The sequence below is a fragment of the Watersipora subatra genome, chromosome 1 (assembly GCF_963576615.1).
Source record: "Watersipora subatra chromosome 1, tzWatSuba1.1, whole genome shotgun sequence".
Taxonomy (NCBI): Eukaryota; Metazoa; Bryozoa; class Gymnolaemata; order Cheilostomatida; family Watersiporidae; genus Watersipora; species Watersipora subatra.
In genome coordinates, this window is record NC_088708.1 from 18992047 (window position 1) to 19010002 (window position 17956).

At 35.7% G+C, this 17956-nt stretch overlaps 2 protein-coding genes across 2 annotated transcripts; one reads left to right on the top strand and one right to left on the bottom strand.

Annotated features, from left to right (window-relative positions):
- Positions 1-909: 909 nt before the first annotated feature.
- LOC137404564 (casein kinase I) lies at positions 910-13022 on the top strand. Its single transcript, XM_068090794.1, has 7 exons — positions 910-1145; positions 2706-2812; positions 3185-3311; positions 5749-5847; positions 7641-7934; positions 8044-8254; positions 12480-13022. The coding sequence occupies exons 1-7, from the start codon at positions 1017-1019 to the stop codon at positions 12488-12490; spliced, it is 978 nt and encodes a 325-aa protein (XP_067946895.1). The 5' UTR covers positions 910-1016; the 3' UTR covers positions 12491-13022.
- Positions 13023-14100: 1078 nt separating this feature from the next.
- On the bottom strand, positions 14101-17945 carry LOC137394135 (tektin-4-like). Its single transcript, XM_068080856.1, has 8 exons — positions 17876-17945; positions 17417-17708; positions 17034-17308; positions 16799-16869; positions 16327-16498; positions 15965-16159; positions 15250-15404; positions 14101-14672 (listed from the first exon to the last, which is right to left on the bottom strand). Exons 2-8 carry the CDS (start codon positions 17703-17705, stop codon positions 14453-14455), a joined length of 1377 nt encoding a protein of 458 aa, XP_067936957.1. The 5' UTR covers positions 17706-17708; positions 17876-17945; the 3' UTR covers positions 14101-14452.
- Positions 17946-17956: the final 11 nt, after the last annotated feature.

The window sequence follows — 17956 nt, forward strand, 5'->3', positions numbered from 1 at the left end:
CGAGCAAACTTTCATGGTCACCTAGCCCTTAAATATTTGTGCTGCAAGTCAGCTGCAACATGCTGATTAGTAGTGACCTTTGTCAAAATTCTATAGATAACCTCATGACAACTGCTGCTTGATAGTCATACAAAAGATTATATTATCTGTGTGAGAATGTGATGAGAACAGCTGTTGTATGTTGTTTGCAGTAGCCCCCATTTATGGAAAAGGCTATTTTGCTTTCCTTTAGTAGAACAATCTTTAATTAACACGGACCAGTTCAGTATTTAGTGTCAAGCTAGCGGTTGCTGTTTGCATAGCTTCGCTGCCAGCTGATATAAAAAGATAATAATAAAACTGAGTAGGGGAAAGTTACTCCTAGAGTTCACCAAAGTTATCTGTCCTTAGCATCAGTTTGGTAGGATAATTCTCAAAACATTTACTTGAAACCACAACTAATTGCTATCTTGATTTGCAGTTGATACTAAAATAAATTATGCAAAAAGGCATAACTAATTACATTATAGACAAAAATGAGTCATAAAGACAAGACATAAACAGTGAGTCGGTAGCAAGGGCTAAAACGTTTGAAAGATATGATGTTAAATGATAGTTTATTGTTGTCACAAGTACTTTGTAAATAAAAAACAAACATGTTTGCAACTAGCTATATAAAATTATAATAGTAGTGTTACAATAGCAAAAATATAACACGATTGCAGCTCTTAAATAATAGGTAGCTTAAGACGTTTAACCCAAGGACGTATACATGTACGTACACATGTTGTTTGTATGATTTGAAGCGATTTTTTACGCGTAAGGAGTTTTGTACTCCTTTATGAAGACTTACGGAGTTGTTTACTCCGTATCACTCTAAACCGTAGTTAAGGGCTACGTCACGTCATCAGCCCACAATGCATCAGTCAATAGCAATCGTTTGGTTTACTTTTGTCGTGATGTGCCGTTTGATAGCTTAACTTTTGGGCGGTGGCTGTTGGACAAACTATTTTTTAGTTAACAAGCGTCGTTTAATCATGGCTAGCGCTGTTAGTTCTTCAAAAACTGAGTTTTGTGTATCAGGTGGAAAATATAGACTTGTACGAAAAATAGGAAGTGGATCATTTGGAGACATCTATCTCGGAATCAACAACCAAAGTGGAGAGGTAATAACTTTGGGTTGAATTTCAGTTGAAAGGTCTATTCCTATCTCGTCAAGTTTATTGAAATTAACATTATAAAGTGTATGAGTACTCACTGGTTACTGTGTATGGTTACTGTAGTGGTTCTTTTCGTTGCAACGTATTATCCTTTTTTGTTAATCTTCATCAGTCCGATAACTCAAAATGTCTGCCTAATTATCATTCGTTCATATTTTATTTAACTAAGGTAGGGTGCATTAGCCTAACCGTCGTATGTAACGTGTTTTGACACAATATCGTTTAGAATCATTGTAATTTCTCTAGCCTAGATCTTGTTGTAAGTTGCCACGTTTAGTATTAAAATCGTACATGGTATGTCTGATGAGATCGAGTGACTATTTAGTAGTAATTTGGTGGCAAAGGCTCAATGCACTAGTCTAACGAGTGGCTTATGCAATCCTAAAGCGATTGTTTGTATGCCAACGGTTAACAAATTAACATACAAGTTTCAAAAATCTAACAAATTCCTCTTTTAGACGAACGATAAAAAGGGTATGGTCAGCGTTTCTAAGTTCGTATAGCCTGATTGAAAATATATCGTAAAATAAAAAAGCTTTTAGAATTAGACAATTTCAAAACACCGAGTTCTCACTAACATGGTTTATAAATAAACATGTGGAAGTTGATACTAAAATCCATTTATCCTAACATTGATTGTGCTTGAAGGGTCCTATTGTCACAGTAGCTTTTTTAAATATCATGACTGCGAATTGAACTCTACAACCCATATAAAATAGTTGTTGGCTATAATCTTTGTGACTACAGTTGTCATTGGGTGTGTCACAAAATGGAAACTGCAGCAACAAATAAGTGATCAATTAGATAACGATAATTTAATCTGAGAAGTAAATATATTATGTAAATGTTTTGTGAGATTTGAATCTACTTAACCAAATGGCAAGTGTATCATACACACAACGTTGTTTAATGAAAAACTAAGATATAAGTACGAAAATGACTGAAGTAGGACAAAAAATAGATCTCTAACCACCCAAGGGTAAGAAAGAGTTTTCTTGATGGATTCTATCTATGTATTCCTTGCAAAGGCCTGCTACACATAGATTGTTTATTGAAAAGTTAATTTATAGAAGGCCTTATTTTAATTTTTGTACACTAGTTGATGTCACTATGGTGATTGTAGGATTTGACCCTTGGCCTATTTCAAAATGCATCATTTTATTTAACACTATTGAATTAAACTGCAACAAAAGTTGACAAGTATTCAATATGTTTTTATCGTTTTCATATGGAGATTTTGATACCACATATTCTTACATGCAGTGCAAATAGATATCATGCCAAGCAGAATTTGTATACTTGATTTTAAAATTTTTATTCCAAGCTAATAAATGTGCTAGGCACTTGAGTTCAATGCTCCTGATTGTATGATGGCTTTTTGCTCTTGAGTCTAAAGTAAGCATTTGTTTGCCGCATTTCCTATTTGTAATGCTGTATGATTATTTTTAACCTGTACTTGAATCGCTATTTTTCAACCTGTACTTGATTGGCTGGTTGTTGATTTAGGAAGTGGCGGTGAAGTTAGAATCACACAAAGCAAGGCACCCACAGCTGTTATACGAATCTAAATTGTATAAGATATTGCAAGGTGGAGTTGGTATTCCTCACATACGGTATGTTACATCACAAGGTCTCAGCTTCAGTAGATTGGAACTGTGTAATTGTAAGATTTGACCAACCAAATTGCATAATCATACTGGTCATTATAATAATACCGTTTGATAGATCCTACTTCCTATAGTCTATATCATACTGCTCCTTGGTTTTATAACTTCTTGATTTTTGTAAAAATGGTGTCTGTTTTCCAACCTGGGAATACACATGACAAGAAAATTCTTTGACAGTTGTAATATTGCCTCTATTGAACAGAAATTGTTGAATGTATGATTTGTGCGTACACTGAGGGCTATGTCATGCACTGAGGGCTATGTCATGCACTGAGGCTATGTCATACACTGAGGGCTATGTCATGCGTTTACATACAGATGGTATGGACAAGAAAAAGATTACAACTGCCTCGTCATGGACTTACTTGGACCAAGTCTCGAAGATCTCTTCAATTTCTGCTCGCGGCGATTTACCATGAAAACAGTACTCATGTTAGCAGATCAGGTGATGACAATTTTTATTTACATTCTAGGCGAGGGAGTAATGGTAAAACATAGCCTGAGTGTCCTCGGGAATACAATTTGTTAAGTATTGTCTCGGTCTATGTAGGTGTGTAAATGTCCTGTTTTGATCTTAAAAGAAGTCTGACAGCAGGAAAGTGTTTTTATTTTGTGAACTGCGTTACAGGTTCGACCACTTCGCCTTAATTAAAAGTAATTTCCTTGTAAAACAATCGACAATTGTTCGGCACACTAGTAACACTGGTCAATGACGGACACAATGTCCTGTTACAGTTATGGAACTGACTACTTACTCGGCTCACTAAAAAAGCTAGTGCTTTGGAACACAGTATCACATGGTTTTCTGCTGAACAGGCTTTTTGAAAAGCCTTGTTTAAGATCGCTTAATCCTTGTCATGGAATTTTACTCATAAGTATGAATGGGTTGTGATTTCAACTAATGTTTCACCTATGTACACTGTATAACTAGAAAATTTAGGTCTGTTGATATCTGTTAATGCGAACAGTATTATATCGCTTTTGCAATAGGTCGAACTTTTAAAAGAATCGAATCAGTCAAAGTTATGTACTGCTAAAAACTTATTCAAATGTTCCATAAACAGCACATACAAAAATGTTGACTTTTAGCTGCTGTAAATTTAAATAGGCAGTAGTTTGGTTCAATTTCTGCTATATATGCTTATATGAAGTATTGCATGCTCAACAATTAAAATGTGTAATCACCGACATTTCAGCAGTCTATCGCAGAGGAGAAACCAAGGGAAGCAAATCTATAATTTGTTTTGACATAAATCCATGCATGAAAAAGTTATTACTGCCTAAAGTTGTAAATTGTTGTGTCACATTTCTGTTAAGGTTAATAAATTGTGGGATAGTTAGTTGGGATATCACCTCTGCCTTGTAACTATATGTATGGTAAGAATTCATAATTAGTTAATGAACTGGTTTGGCTTGTCTGGAGGTGGCAGAGTCTCGGTTGATATTTCTATAGTTGATAGCTTTTGTTAGGTCTAGTTGAACCACCCAGGTGTTTTTCAATGTCAAGTATTAAAGTCATTGCGCTATGTTTATAATACCAGCCCATTTAAGCTTACGAAATGTATACTCTAAATAAAGAGCAAAAGACGTAACATATTTTTAATGTTAACAATGCATAATAAAATGAATGTCACTACAGATTTATCTCCTTTTTGATCTCAAAGTTAACTGCACTCTGATGTTATGGCAGCCATTCTATTTGATTATGTTGTGATAGATAAAATAGAGCATTCGTGTTTAAATCGCTTGATCGGTAGTCCTGACTCTGTAATCTGACTCTGCATTGACCAGTATTTTCCAACGTTCAACAGCATTAGCAGGAAGGAAGTGGCTGGTTAACCTCTTTTGTTTTGTTGATGCTATGTGTGGGCAATGGTAGACTGGTCTATGTAAATAATGATGGGTCAGTTATACTGGTAATTTTGTAAAGAAATGAGTATCGAAATGAGTTTCATAAATTCACAATTGACAATGGTTATTACAACTGTACTCGCTGTACTCGCTGTACTCGCATTCAGTTGCCTCACTGCTTTGTTAACTGTTCCGTGGTGACAGTAGCAGACAATGGCTTGGCTCTAGCCCAACACAGAATTAATTTGTAAACTAAGTCTACTATCATGTAAGCTGGCCATGCTTAGTGTTAATATTTCCTTTATCTTGGTGGCCACTTATACACTCATTATTCAAAGGTATTCGAATGGGGATTGACCAGCTCTGTCACCTTTGTTTGGTAGTTCTGAACTTTGCTGTAAGCTGTGTTGGGTTAGTAATGCTGCAATAGTCATTGGGCACAAATAAACATATGTCGCCTTAAAATATTTTGCTTTAACAAAGATGTTTTTTACTTCTGTTTTTAAAATACGTGTACATAAGTTGAAAGTGTTTTTTGTTTGCTGTTGTATATACATTCTGGACGGAGCTTGTTGTAACCATCTGTATTTAGCCATGTAAATAATGATACTAAGGAGCGATGTCAAGAGAAGACAATCATGGCTTAGCAACTCTACAAAATGGTTGAAGTTTTGGCTGTGGCATTGTAACATAAAACTAACAAGGCTCCCTACTGTGGCCTACCACTGACTGACATTTTGAACACAGAAAAAGACTACACAGTTGTATTGATACAATTCTGTTATCTTTATCTGTCATTGATTGATTGAAACATTACTTACAGTTGGTTAAGTAGTTTTTAAGTATTTACAGTTAATCGAAATGTTTATAGCAGTCTATGGCCTTTCAGCATTGATATTTTGTTGAAAATCTATAATCCTAAACTGTTAATTATCTATTCCGTATCAGCCTGTTATGTATTATTATTGTATTTTAAGTTTTTGCTAATTGAATTGTTGCGCTGATATTAGTCATGCCATTGTCCGTTGTAGATGATAGGACGCATTGAGTATGTACACAACAAAAACTTCATACACAGAGACATCAAACCGGATAATTTTCTGATGGGTATTGGCAGACACTGTAACAAGGTAAATCAGTTGCTGCCATTTTCCTAGGCTGATTGCGAGGTACCATCTCCTGCATGGTCGACATGAATAATTCTGGTTGTGCCAGCTCTCCGTCAATAATTCTGCTTGTGCCAGCTCTCTGTCAATACAGATATCCTATTCTAAGCCAGGCTTGTTCTGTGGGTATTATAATTGGAGAACTCATTTCGTGCGGATAAGTTAGCTTCCATTGCTAGCATATAGACGTGGTTAAGCGTTTTGTTAGATAGGTGCCTGTAACATACTGCTCCGTAGCTGGCCAACTGAAGGTGTAACATACTGCTCCGTAGCTGGCCAACTGAAGGGGTCAAGCGTGTGCCAACTCAAAATCTGCGCTTCTACGCGTAGAACATTTTGTTTGGTTTTAAATGGTTATGCTCAAGTCGCCTTGTTTTGTGAGAGCATATGTGAGATGCATAGCGGTCATGTTGCTTAGTTGTGTTATTAGAAATTATTATACCGCTGTTGAAAATATAGCCAGTGAAGTCTTATAATGACACACAAGAATAGTGACTTGCTTTTTCTGTACTGAATGATAGCCTGAGGGTTGAGCACACCTTACATGGGACTACTGATTAGTGTATGGATATTGATTTGCCTTACAGGTTGCTGCTTTATACTGCTAATGCTAGTGTATGCTCTGCCTCCTTGGTGAATCATTTCTAAATCAATGATTGGTTATCCAGCGTACCTAGTCACTGTGTGTATAACCGTCACTGCTATAGTATCCTGTCTATCTGATCTGTCTGTGTTTAGTTCAGTAATCTCTTGACCTCATTAGGTCTCTCTTTCTCTCTCTCAGCTGACTTTCTTAGCTTTTAGTTACCTGAGTTTTCAATATTCGATTTCGGCTTGCATTTCCTCATGAACTTTATCAGAATGTTGTTTCTCTGGGAGTTTTATCAGAATGTTTTTAAAATGGGATGTGTTTACTTTGCTGAATAATATGTATATTTATAGTAGTTATGTCTCTACTCTCTGAAGGATGTACGTTCCATTAAACAACTAAAGCCTTTGATTCTTGAAAATATGCTAGCTCTTTGAGAATTATTTTGCCATAGCAAACAATTTGAATGGCTCCATTTCCGTTGAAAGTTAGCTTCAAATCATATATTCCCTTGAGTTAAGCATCAAATCTGGGTACTGATTATATTTCATAATTCACATTTAAAGGAACTTCTGTTTTTTTGCTTTTGGTCATAAGTCTTTCATATTAACAAAATATTGACAGCTTAAATAAACCCAGGGAGCGCAAGGAGTCGTAAGGTTAGACTATCCTGTTTTATAGAAATAGCTAGTATGTGTATGTATTATAGCAGCTATTCTTATAGTAGTGTGTTCAATGCAGAGCTGATAAACAGAACCAGATGGGCAAGAGTGATAAATCACTCTTTGGGAATGTCTATCGATATAAATTGGCCAATAATGAGCTTTCAGTTATGACTATTATAACAAGTACAATATTTAGAATATACTATGAAGGGTTAATGCAAGCTGTTAAATCTAGCTATCTATTATCCAGTCTGATATGACTGATTTGTTTAAAAATGGAAAGAACATCTTCAGTGATAATTCTTTTACACAAACATTTTCAGCATGTTCTTCGGTGCTTTCATCTTTTTTTTAATCAAAATAGCCAGTCTGTCGCTTTTTGGAAGAGTTAAAATCAGAATATGTATGGCGAAGGACTTATCATTCTGCATGGTAGATAAGGTAATCAGTGCTGTTGTAAGGTTGTGAAGGTATTTGAAAACACCAAACTCATGAATTGACAGGTGTTTCTAATAGACTTTGGGCTGGCTAAGAAATACAGAGACAACAGAACGAGACAACATATTGTGTACAGGGAGGACAAGAATCTTACAGGCACTGCCCGCTACGCCAGCATCAATGCACATCTCGGCATAGAGCAGAGCAGAAGAGATGACATGGAGTCTCTTGGTTATGTACTTATGTACTTCAACCGAGGTAGTCTCCCCTGGCAAGGGTTGAAAGCTGCTACCAAGAAACAAAAGTATGAAAAAATCAGTGAGAAGAAAATGTCAACGCCTGTCGAAGTTCTATGCAAGGTAGAAGCTTTCTTAACTAATGCTCAACTTATCTTTTCTGCTGTTTTACTCTCTAGTGTCCCTTGTTATCTCTGCACTTGTCTGTAGAGTTTGTTTTACCTGTGTGTAGGGCTTCCCGGCAGAATTTGCGATGTACTTGAACTACTGCAGAGGTTTACGGTTTGAGGAGGCTCCGGATTATATGTATCTTCGTCAGCTTTTCAGAATTCTCTTCCGTACTCTTAACCATCAGTACGACTACACATTTGATTGGACAATGCTGAAACAGAAGGCAGCTGCCACTGTCGGCAGCAGTAGCGCTGCTGCTATGGCCGGTTCTGGTGAGTGTAAGCTTTTTCCCTGTTCATGCTTATCAATGCAAGCTTTAAAGGTCTGGCACAAGAACTTTGAAAACTTTCAGAAGTGATAACATTTGCATATTCATTATTCTGCCAAAATAAATTTTAATTTTTTTTTGCCAGTGCACTTTTTATGATGGCCTCTTAAATGCAGCAAAGAATGCATTTTTCATACTGCTTATGCAATAGCTCGTACCATCAGTGTAGAGTAAACAATTGGAAAGTTTGCCGTTGTCATGCTTCTACTGTAGCCAAAAATAAAAGATTGTGCATGTTTTGCATTAATGTTTAGGCAAGTATGATAAACACCATCACAATTGGAGTAGGGATACTTTTTGCTTGCTTATACAATATTGCAATAGAGATATGATATGCTCGTGATGATAGACAATTTCAGATAATAGGCCCAGGAAATTAGGTTCAGTAAGAAAGCCCCTGCAGTTCTGCGGATGAATTTGCATCCTACCGTTTTAATGATTCGGAGTTGCGCTTTACCGATTTTTTCAAGACTAGCGACGTACCTTTCAAAACAGAGCTCATTAAAGTAGACTCGGTTTCGGGTCACAGTCACTTTTTAATTCACGCTTCATACACTCGTTGCGCTCACTGATCAGAATTTTCTTTAATGTCAATAATATTAACATCTCTTTATATTACAAAAAAGTAATAATATTTACTACTATCTATTAATTTATAATTTTAAAGTAATAATAAATTTAAACAATATAAATTTATTACATTTATTACTTTGAACGACAATTGTTTTTAGTAAAAAAAATTGCTATGTTAGAAGAGTTAAACCTAGGAGAAGGTCGGCACCAGTGCAGTAGGAATTTGTACAATCGATAGGTTCAGTAACGAATAAGATAATAAAATAAATAAGAAGATGATTATCTCATCATTGTCGTATGAGCAACTTATCGTTGGCAATAATAGTTTTAGTATACATGTGTGGTAGTGTGATAAAATGCGCTGAATTTTTTACCTCCACTGAGAGAGCTGGCCTTTGCACAATTTTTGCGAAGTGAAATGAAATCGAATTCATTCCGATTTTACTATTTCTATGATTCGGGTTGGAAACAACAATCCATTCGGAGCATGGAAATCCAGTATATGTAGCTTAGCTAGTCGGCTAGATATGCAGCTAGCCGCTTTCACATGGCTAGAGTCGGCTAGCTAGGTAGAACCGGACTGAGGCTGATAGCGGATTCTTCAAAAATATCTATCTTTGATTAGGGAGTACGTGATGAGGAGACATTGAGACCTACGCATATCTATAAACTTGAACTGAGGAATTATCGTTTTGTTATTTATTGCTTTCAATGATAAACTCTTGACATAATGATAACTTGCTCTATCAATGAGAGATAACGGGCAGTTAATTTTTGTAACAATGTTTTTTATCATTCACTGAACACTATTTTTATATGGCTAGCAGTCGATTATTATAACTTGTAAACACTGAATGTTGATGAAGATCTTAGGCTACAAATCAAAAGGTTTGGGTTTTGATTAACAAGCTCTCTTAGACTAGATTTTAGATTTAGAGCATCATTATATTATCGCCAAAACTACCGCATTCTTCTACAATTTTGATGGATAGCCGATAAGAATTTGAGTGCTATATGCATATTTTATACATATTCCTTATACATAGGATTCTGAAAGTGTTCAACCCTTTCACTGCCATCCATGTACAAAATTCGCTTTTGGCCTACTGCCAGCCATTTTAATGAAAGTTGCTAATTTTTCAGCATGGTACATATACACTTTTTTTTAATTTCAAACACTGTCTAGAATTTTTTTTACATATTTTGTTGCCAACATAACGAACAAAACTATGCAAAAAAATTCAATGTAGCTATATATTGTGCATTGCTAAAGTTATGAGAAGCTATGATCGCTACGAACCTATTACGATCCTCTACAATGTTCCTTACTTTTACATCACTATTACTTTCACCACTATCAGAGTCAATGCTGTCAGTTTCATTATTTTAGTATTCACTCAAGTCCTAATTTGAATCGGCTATAATGTCATTAACAAAAGCTATTCTTCTTGTTTAACCCCGGGTTTGCTCGCCGAAAGTAAATTACAAATAAAAAGTCAGAAAAAATGTATGTTTTTAACTTGGAAATTTCTGATCAAATGTTATGATTTGATTCGAGAATATAGGCCAACTTTTTGAGAACAATATTCGGGCATCACTTTTAATTTCGTAGAAGTGCCAAAGATCGTTGGTTATTTTGTCACGAATCAATAAAATTCAGTTACTACACAGCCGTTGTAAATTTCGCAAAAAATACGTCACAAATTTAGCGTAAAGTCGTGTAGAGCAGGGAAAGTGTTTAACAAGACTCTAACATAATGGTGCAGGTGAGAGCACAATTCAAATCGCATAAAGTTTCAGTTCACCTAGATTGTAATCACCTTGCATAGCAATAAAAATGATAAGTAGTCTTCCTCTTTGACCTGTGTTACCGCTCATGGGCTTGCATGTGGCCCAGTTAAAATTATTCCATGAAGAAATTATTATACATGTAGATTGAAGTAGTTGTCTACCTGTAGCCATTTTCTAACTCTGCTAATGTCTTATCTTCTTTTTAATCATACTAGTAAACCTATCAGTGTTTTTGGTTCTTTACGCTGTGGCTACTTTGTGGTGCATTGTGGTATACCCACTTGTTAGATGGGTAACTTCCAATATGGTGCCCCTTACACGCTAAGGAGAATCTAGTGGTTTTTAGCCTTGACTCTGGGTAGGGGGTGTGTGTAACAACGAAGTTGGATAGGATTTGTTGACAGAGGATTAGTTCAAATGTGGTGATGCAATAGTACATGCTTCAGATGAAATCTTTGTTGATCTTGTAACGTTTTCTGACTACCATCACCGAACGCTTGCCTTATAAAATCGTTTTTTGTGTGGTTCTTTTTGTTTGTTTCTTTTTGTTTGTTTTAAGACCATATATAGAATAATTACCATGTCAGTTGCATATTGCTTAAAGTGCCATATAGAGGAAGACTATTAAGTTTATGGATATGCTGAGAACTAAACAAATGCTTATTGCATAGCCCATTCCATGATAGATATTTTTTTTAATATTGTGTCGGGCGCAGATCTCTAGGGTGGGAATCCAAAAGCATTTTTGATTGTTTTATACAATAGCTACACAACCTGTTTATCACCTTGTCTGTGCATCTAACTATCGTGCGTCTGGTATACAGGGTATCAGGTATCTGAGATATTGATGTGAAAACTTAACTAAATTAATTTTTCACTGTAAATAGACAATTGCTAAAAAGATAATATCCGAAAACTGAAGAAATTTTAATTTTGCTATTGACCAAGGATTTGCGCTATGCTACCAAATATGCATTCCCTACAGACTGACGAGCTCTACCAGCGTGGAAGTGTGATATCATTAATGATTATAAGTGTAGAATCTCACTCAACTAAATGTGACAAGCCCAAATTCTATTAATACAGTAGTAGCATGAGTAAAATGCAGCTAACATAGACTGTATCACATGGTGCCATTACTTAATCATTATAAGTCTATGAGTTTGTAAAAACCATCCTAAATTATTTTGAGTTTCTAATATCGCTTTTATACAATCGCAGTGATTACTCAGTGCTGGTTTTTAGTAGATATATTGGACATTTCCAGTAGACACGTCGGACATTTTAATTAGACGCTGAGAACAACTAAAAGTAATGAGTTCTACGGTTGAGACTTGTGCCTCGAGAAAGAGAAGTTCATGCATGTTTTGTTACATAACCTGAGCTATCGCATTGAGCAATGTCTACCATTAACATTAGTGAAATCAAATGTGGAACTCGCCGAAAGCTCTTTCCTTATTATTTTTAAATAGTACGTACAGCAACTGATAATCTTTGATGTATTCAAAATTAACTTTTTTAACTTAATTAACTAACTTTTTTAAATTAATTAATTAACTTTATCTGTTTTTAATTGATTTCCATGATTAAAGGGAAATCATGCAATATTCTCTTTGTTGAAACACAAATGTAAAAGTCTATCATTTATCTTGTTTGTTTGTTAATCTGCTATCCTGCCTTTCTATAACATGGTGAATAATCTTTAAAAGCTAACAAAATCTTTATTTAAAAGCTTAGTATAAACCTATAAACATTTGCACTCACGGTATTGGAAACTCATCGATATCTACATTTATCTTCCGCAGGTCGTCCGTGAATGGAAGTTGCCTCCTTATAGATACTATCTTATACTTACAAAGAACTAAAGAACGATGTTAAATATTACATAGTGCTGATTATGAATGGACGACTGAAAGCTACCATTTTTTACCAGTCAACCAGAGATTACAGGCCAAAGACTCTCCTTTCTGTCACTGACTTAGCCGAACAAGTCAGGTGCATCAATGTATTATCATAGTACAAGTTCAATACTTGCCGAAAGGTACAGGATTGAGCTTGGCTCCAGTGAGAGCATGCTGCTACGCGCTTTCCCTATCTTTTTGTGTTTTTCATGATCACTTATCATTATTTTTGATGAAATACAGTCGATAGACTCGGATGTACCATCTGACCGAGTTCATCGCATAGCGAGTCTACACTAGCTCTTGTCTTATGCTAATAATATCCGTATTCATTTTTATCAAGTCCTCATAGGTATTGAGAGGCGCTGAAAGGTATCTGTATTATATTTGTTATGGTGTATGTTAATTATACTTGTATGAATAAAGTGAATGTACTTTGACTAACAATTGATAAACTGTCTGTTTATTGATAAGCTGTCATACATTTCCACACTTGGTAGAGGACAAAGTTCGTCTGCAATAATCGCTCAAGTGCTAGAAGCCTGGTCAATTGAGTAAATTCAACCTGTTACTCGCTTAATTGACTGTCCCTCAGATCACCTAAGGTTCCTTATAGAGAGTCTGTTGCTTACCATGTTCACGGCAAGCCTATAAATGGATCCGTAGACATGTCACAAAGTAAAATAATCTACCATGGTTCAGACCAGTTTGAAAGTTTAAACGCGCTGTATGAATGAGACAGCCATTCTTTTTATAAAGGTTAGAGACTGCAAGCCAATATAGAATAGCTTATTTTTTATCAAAATAATGGAGAATTGTTAGTTCTATTATTTCTCTTGATAGTGAATATGACAGAACTACCTTATAAACTAAGGAGTAAGAATGCGAATCACATTTGTTGTGCAGGGCCACAGTGACACACCCAGAGTGTTTGTGTATGGCTCACTTCTACTTGCTTCACAAGTAAACTGGTGTTTGTAAGATGTAGTGTTACATAGCTTGTCATTTTAAGTTTTTTTTCTGACTGTCCATTGAAATCGACAATGACTTGCATAAGCGATGCATGCTTAATCAATAAGCTATCAATAAGATGATTCTCAACAAAACTACCTTACACCTTTATAATGCTTATTTATTGTAAGATAATATAATCACGAACAAAATAGTGTGTGAGCTGTTGGAAGCATGAAGCAAAACAAAGCTGGCTGTATAAAATTATGGCCATCGATCAGATTATAAAAATTCATCACTATCAGAATAATTCTGGTCCATCGCTCTGTTAAATCTGCTCATCGGTTGTGTCAATCATACAAACATTAGGTATTGCTGTCGCCGAAGCGAGAGAGGAGTTCCAATAATATTTTAGATGAATTGATCTGTGATGCTTGTGAAAATTTTGCTCATTCTAAATGCAAAAGTCATGACATTAGCATTAAGTAATTGGAGAATTTATATGCGCTGTCTAGAACATTTGCTAAAGGTAATTTAAACTTTCTTATATTCATTGCTATTTATAATCACCATAGATTTTTAGCTTCATCGGTGTATTATTACCAGATAATATATATAACAAATATTGTTTTACACAAAAGATTTATAAGATGAACCTATGAGAAAAGAATAATAAGATAACACATACATGTAGTTGCATTGACGCTCCTTTTTACATTTAGTTTTACAGAAAAACTTGTCTATCCGTTCATCGCCGAGCACTGTTGTCAAATTACACGATATGGAATTTGAGCAATAATCAAAGCATTACCAGCCTGTGATAACCGACCTCTCCTGGTCACGGACACCTGCCAGCATTGGTCATTGAGCCGGCGACATGCAATCACAAGTGTGCCATTACCAATGCTATTCTAATATTGTAACAGTTATTGATTGTAGCCTTGGAGTTTGAGCGTGGTTGGATATCTGGTGCGGTGGGTCATACACTTGTTCTTATCTATGAATATACTATTCTTCTTGATGGCTATTTCTTTCTCCAAGGTCATCCTGTCATCTTGTAGCTGTTTCAGGGAGGCTTCTGCATCCTGTAGCTGTGCAACCAGAGCATCTATCGACTTTTGAATCTCCGCAACCTCGTCAATCAACCTAAAATTAAATTTTTTTATTTTAAAATGTAGGCCTACTAAGCTCTTCGCAAAACTTGAGCATTTAAGTCTTTAGTTAACTTACATATACATGTACAATAAGATTTATGTACATGTAGATTGATTAAACACAATAAAGACAATGCATGCATAAAGCATCAATGTTTTATAAAACTTTTGCTTTCGCAGTTAGTTGTATTAACCAGCGTATGTGCTGGCTTTCATGATGTAACACCATAACATTCTGCTACCCAACACCCAACCTCGAGAGCCATATTTATCCTCATATAGGTTCCATTGCTACGTGTTCATCTTTTAAATAGCGTAAATACTCTGCGAGTGGTCGATTTCTTCATAGCAGTGTATTGGAAGATTTACATCTAGGGTATTTTGAAGATATACCACAATTAACTTTTAAATAGTTGGCACAGAAACCACATTGGAGAAAGTATTGATAAGACTTGGAAAGGTTCATCAGTGCCAGCAACAAAAGCATTTCAAAGGCGTTTGTCAACAAGCATTGAGTTGCTGAATTTTTTTGAACTGCGATCGATTTAGAGACTGGAGTTTAAACTTACTTCTTCTGCACTTCATCTCTGCAGAGTTCAACTCCAGGCCTAGATTCTCTGTTGTACAATCTTGTCTGAGCCACCTTCATAGGATCCTCCTTGTCTCTAATTGCCTTTTTCAAGTCTGCGATATTTCTCTCTTGTCGGCTAATGTCATCACATACCTGGATGTGATACAGCATATAGTATTGACTTGAACTTTTTCAGACTATGAATAACTGTGAACGGATGAGTAAAGTAGTAGTACTATATATCTACACAAAATACGTCTTTTTACGAAATGTTACAAAAAGCAACCTGCAGATTTTGCACCTTCAATTCCAAATTATTTTAATTAAGATTTTATTTTGTGCTTTCAAATAGCTGCTGCAACCAGATGCTCATATCCTTCAAGCCAACAACACACTCAAGCCTTCAAACATGACAAACGTGAATGGCACAAAGACAAATTTAGTTACTTTACAAATTTTAGTTCTTTGAAAATAAACAAACACATATAAACATATGTATAACTTCTATACCGTAAAATCTCTAATTGAATGCCATGGCACTCTATTTTTCAACCCTTCCTCTCTAGTGGCAGGCAATTGGAGGTGGCGTTCAAATAAAAGTGGCGTTTAATTAGAGGTTTTACTGTATGCTGCCAGCAATGAAAGTATTAACATAAATTTATTTGCAAAACCTTTTAAAAATAGCTAGAGTTGTAAAACGTGTGGTATTTTACCTTCTTCAAATTCTCCTCCATTTTGGCTTTAGCATCCTCGAGCTCCTCAACTCTCTTAGCAAATGATGTGTCGACCACGTCACACTGCTCCATCATATCTCTCGAAGTGTCATTGAGAACATTGTCTATAAGAGTTCTAAGCTGGATGGAGGCCATTCTTTCATTCTCTGCTGCCACGATGTTATCGTGTGAGAACTAGAAATATCAGTATCATTATTTAAAATTAAACACAAAATCTCAAGTAATGCGAAGCATTGAAAATCAGCGAAAAGTAGTGTTTTACTTAGCACATTCTGTAAAGTAACATTCCACATTGATAATAGTCAAAGTTTTACTTTAACTGTTTTGTATTTGCTAAATACCTGTGCCCAGGACTCTGGGGTAGACTGGATCTCTTGATACCGTGCAACTCCGGGATGGAATTGCTTATTGGTGTGTCCATTTCTGAGGTTGAAACATGCGGTGTCAATCTCATGCGCTTCTTTTTTGTCACTCCAATCCATCTCCAAGTTTTGCTTGGCATCCCGGTTCAGTCTGAAAGAATAGCACAATTTATATACTCAATTTTTCATTTTCATCTGAAAATTTTCAAAACTGAAATTTTCTTACATTCTGACTGAGAACAAAGAGATCAAATTGATATGAAACAATGTTCATAGATACTACTACAGAACACGTAGTCGGTAAAGGTTAACTGGAGAGCTGATGACAACATGAGTTGTCTCAAAATACATCCTTTTCAATGGTAAAGTTTGTTGAGACATTGCAAACTTTTTGTGACAAGAAAGGAAATACCAAATACTTTCTAACTTAACAAATAAACATGATTCTTACTTGATTTGCTTTTCAGCTTCCTTTATCGTCTTTCTCAAAAGATCTTGAACATTATTTATGATTTCTACTTCCTGAAACAACAATACAAGGCTATAATAGCAACAAACAAACAATAAAAATGTTGGGTAATAGATTAAAAGTTTTCCCACTGTATATTATTGCATGAAAAATTTAGTTCTGTTATGCACAGCCTATTTAACTTTATTATTAGAAAACATCTCTCAACTACGCATACCTTGAGAAGAGACAACTCTACTTCATCCTGCACAAGGTCGATGCCCTGGCGCCGAGCTCGACAGTTCAAATTATCCGTTGCAATATGCATTGGTATTTCTGTAGCCAACAGGGCGTGGTCTAGCCTTTTCTTTTGGGCAAGCAGTAAGTCAGTTTCTCCAATCATATCATTTACTTCCCTCTCTAATTCACTCTTCCAAAAGTGGATATCATGCAATCGTTCACCAAGAGCCTTTGTGACATCATTTTGAACTTTATTTGTAGTTGCTTCTGTTTCTATAATTTTATATATTGCATCATTCAATTCAAATTTTAGTCAGCTGCATATTAAGCTTCGGCTATAGCTTCATACTTGAGATAAACTGATTATAAACAACTCCTTACCTTTTTCAGTGCGAAGGCTTTCATGTCTGATTCTTTCAGCATTGTCTCTATCAACAAAAGCTTGATAATATTTTGCATAGTTGCTTTCATGCCATTCTGAAGGATTATACTTTGCAGATCTGTAACCAACCGTGGAGATGCCCATGTCATTGCCAGTGTTGCCTTGATAAACCTGTTCTAGAACAACAGATCCTTGAGTTTGAGGTGTAGGCCTTTCTGGTGGCATCTCCCGCGTCATCAGTGTTGAGCCTGGGCCAATTGAGCCACTAAACATAGTCTCCGTAGCCATGCTCTATGAAAATAATTTCGCTCAATAAACCTAATAATTTCGAGAGTCATAATCAATGTATCAACTTTGTAGCAAAGAAAACCGGGAGAGCAGTAGGCCTATAGATGAGCTACTGCATTATGCACCAGTTCTGATACTGTAATGACTACGCTCAAAGACTTAAGACTTACTATTACTAAACTGAAGAAGAAACTTGCAAGTCCGTTGAATCTGACTTTCAAATGAACTGTAGTATGGACAACTGACTGATC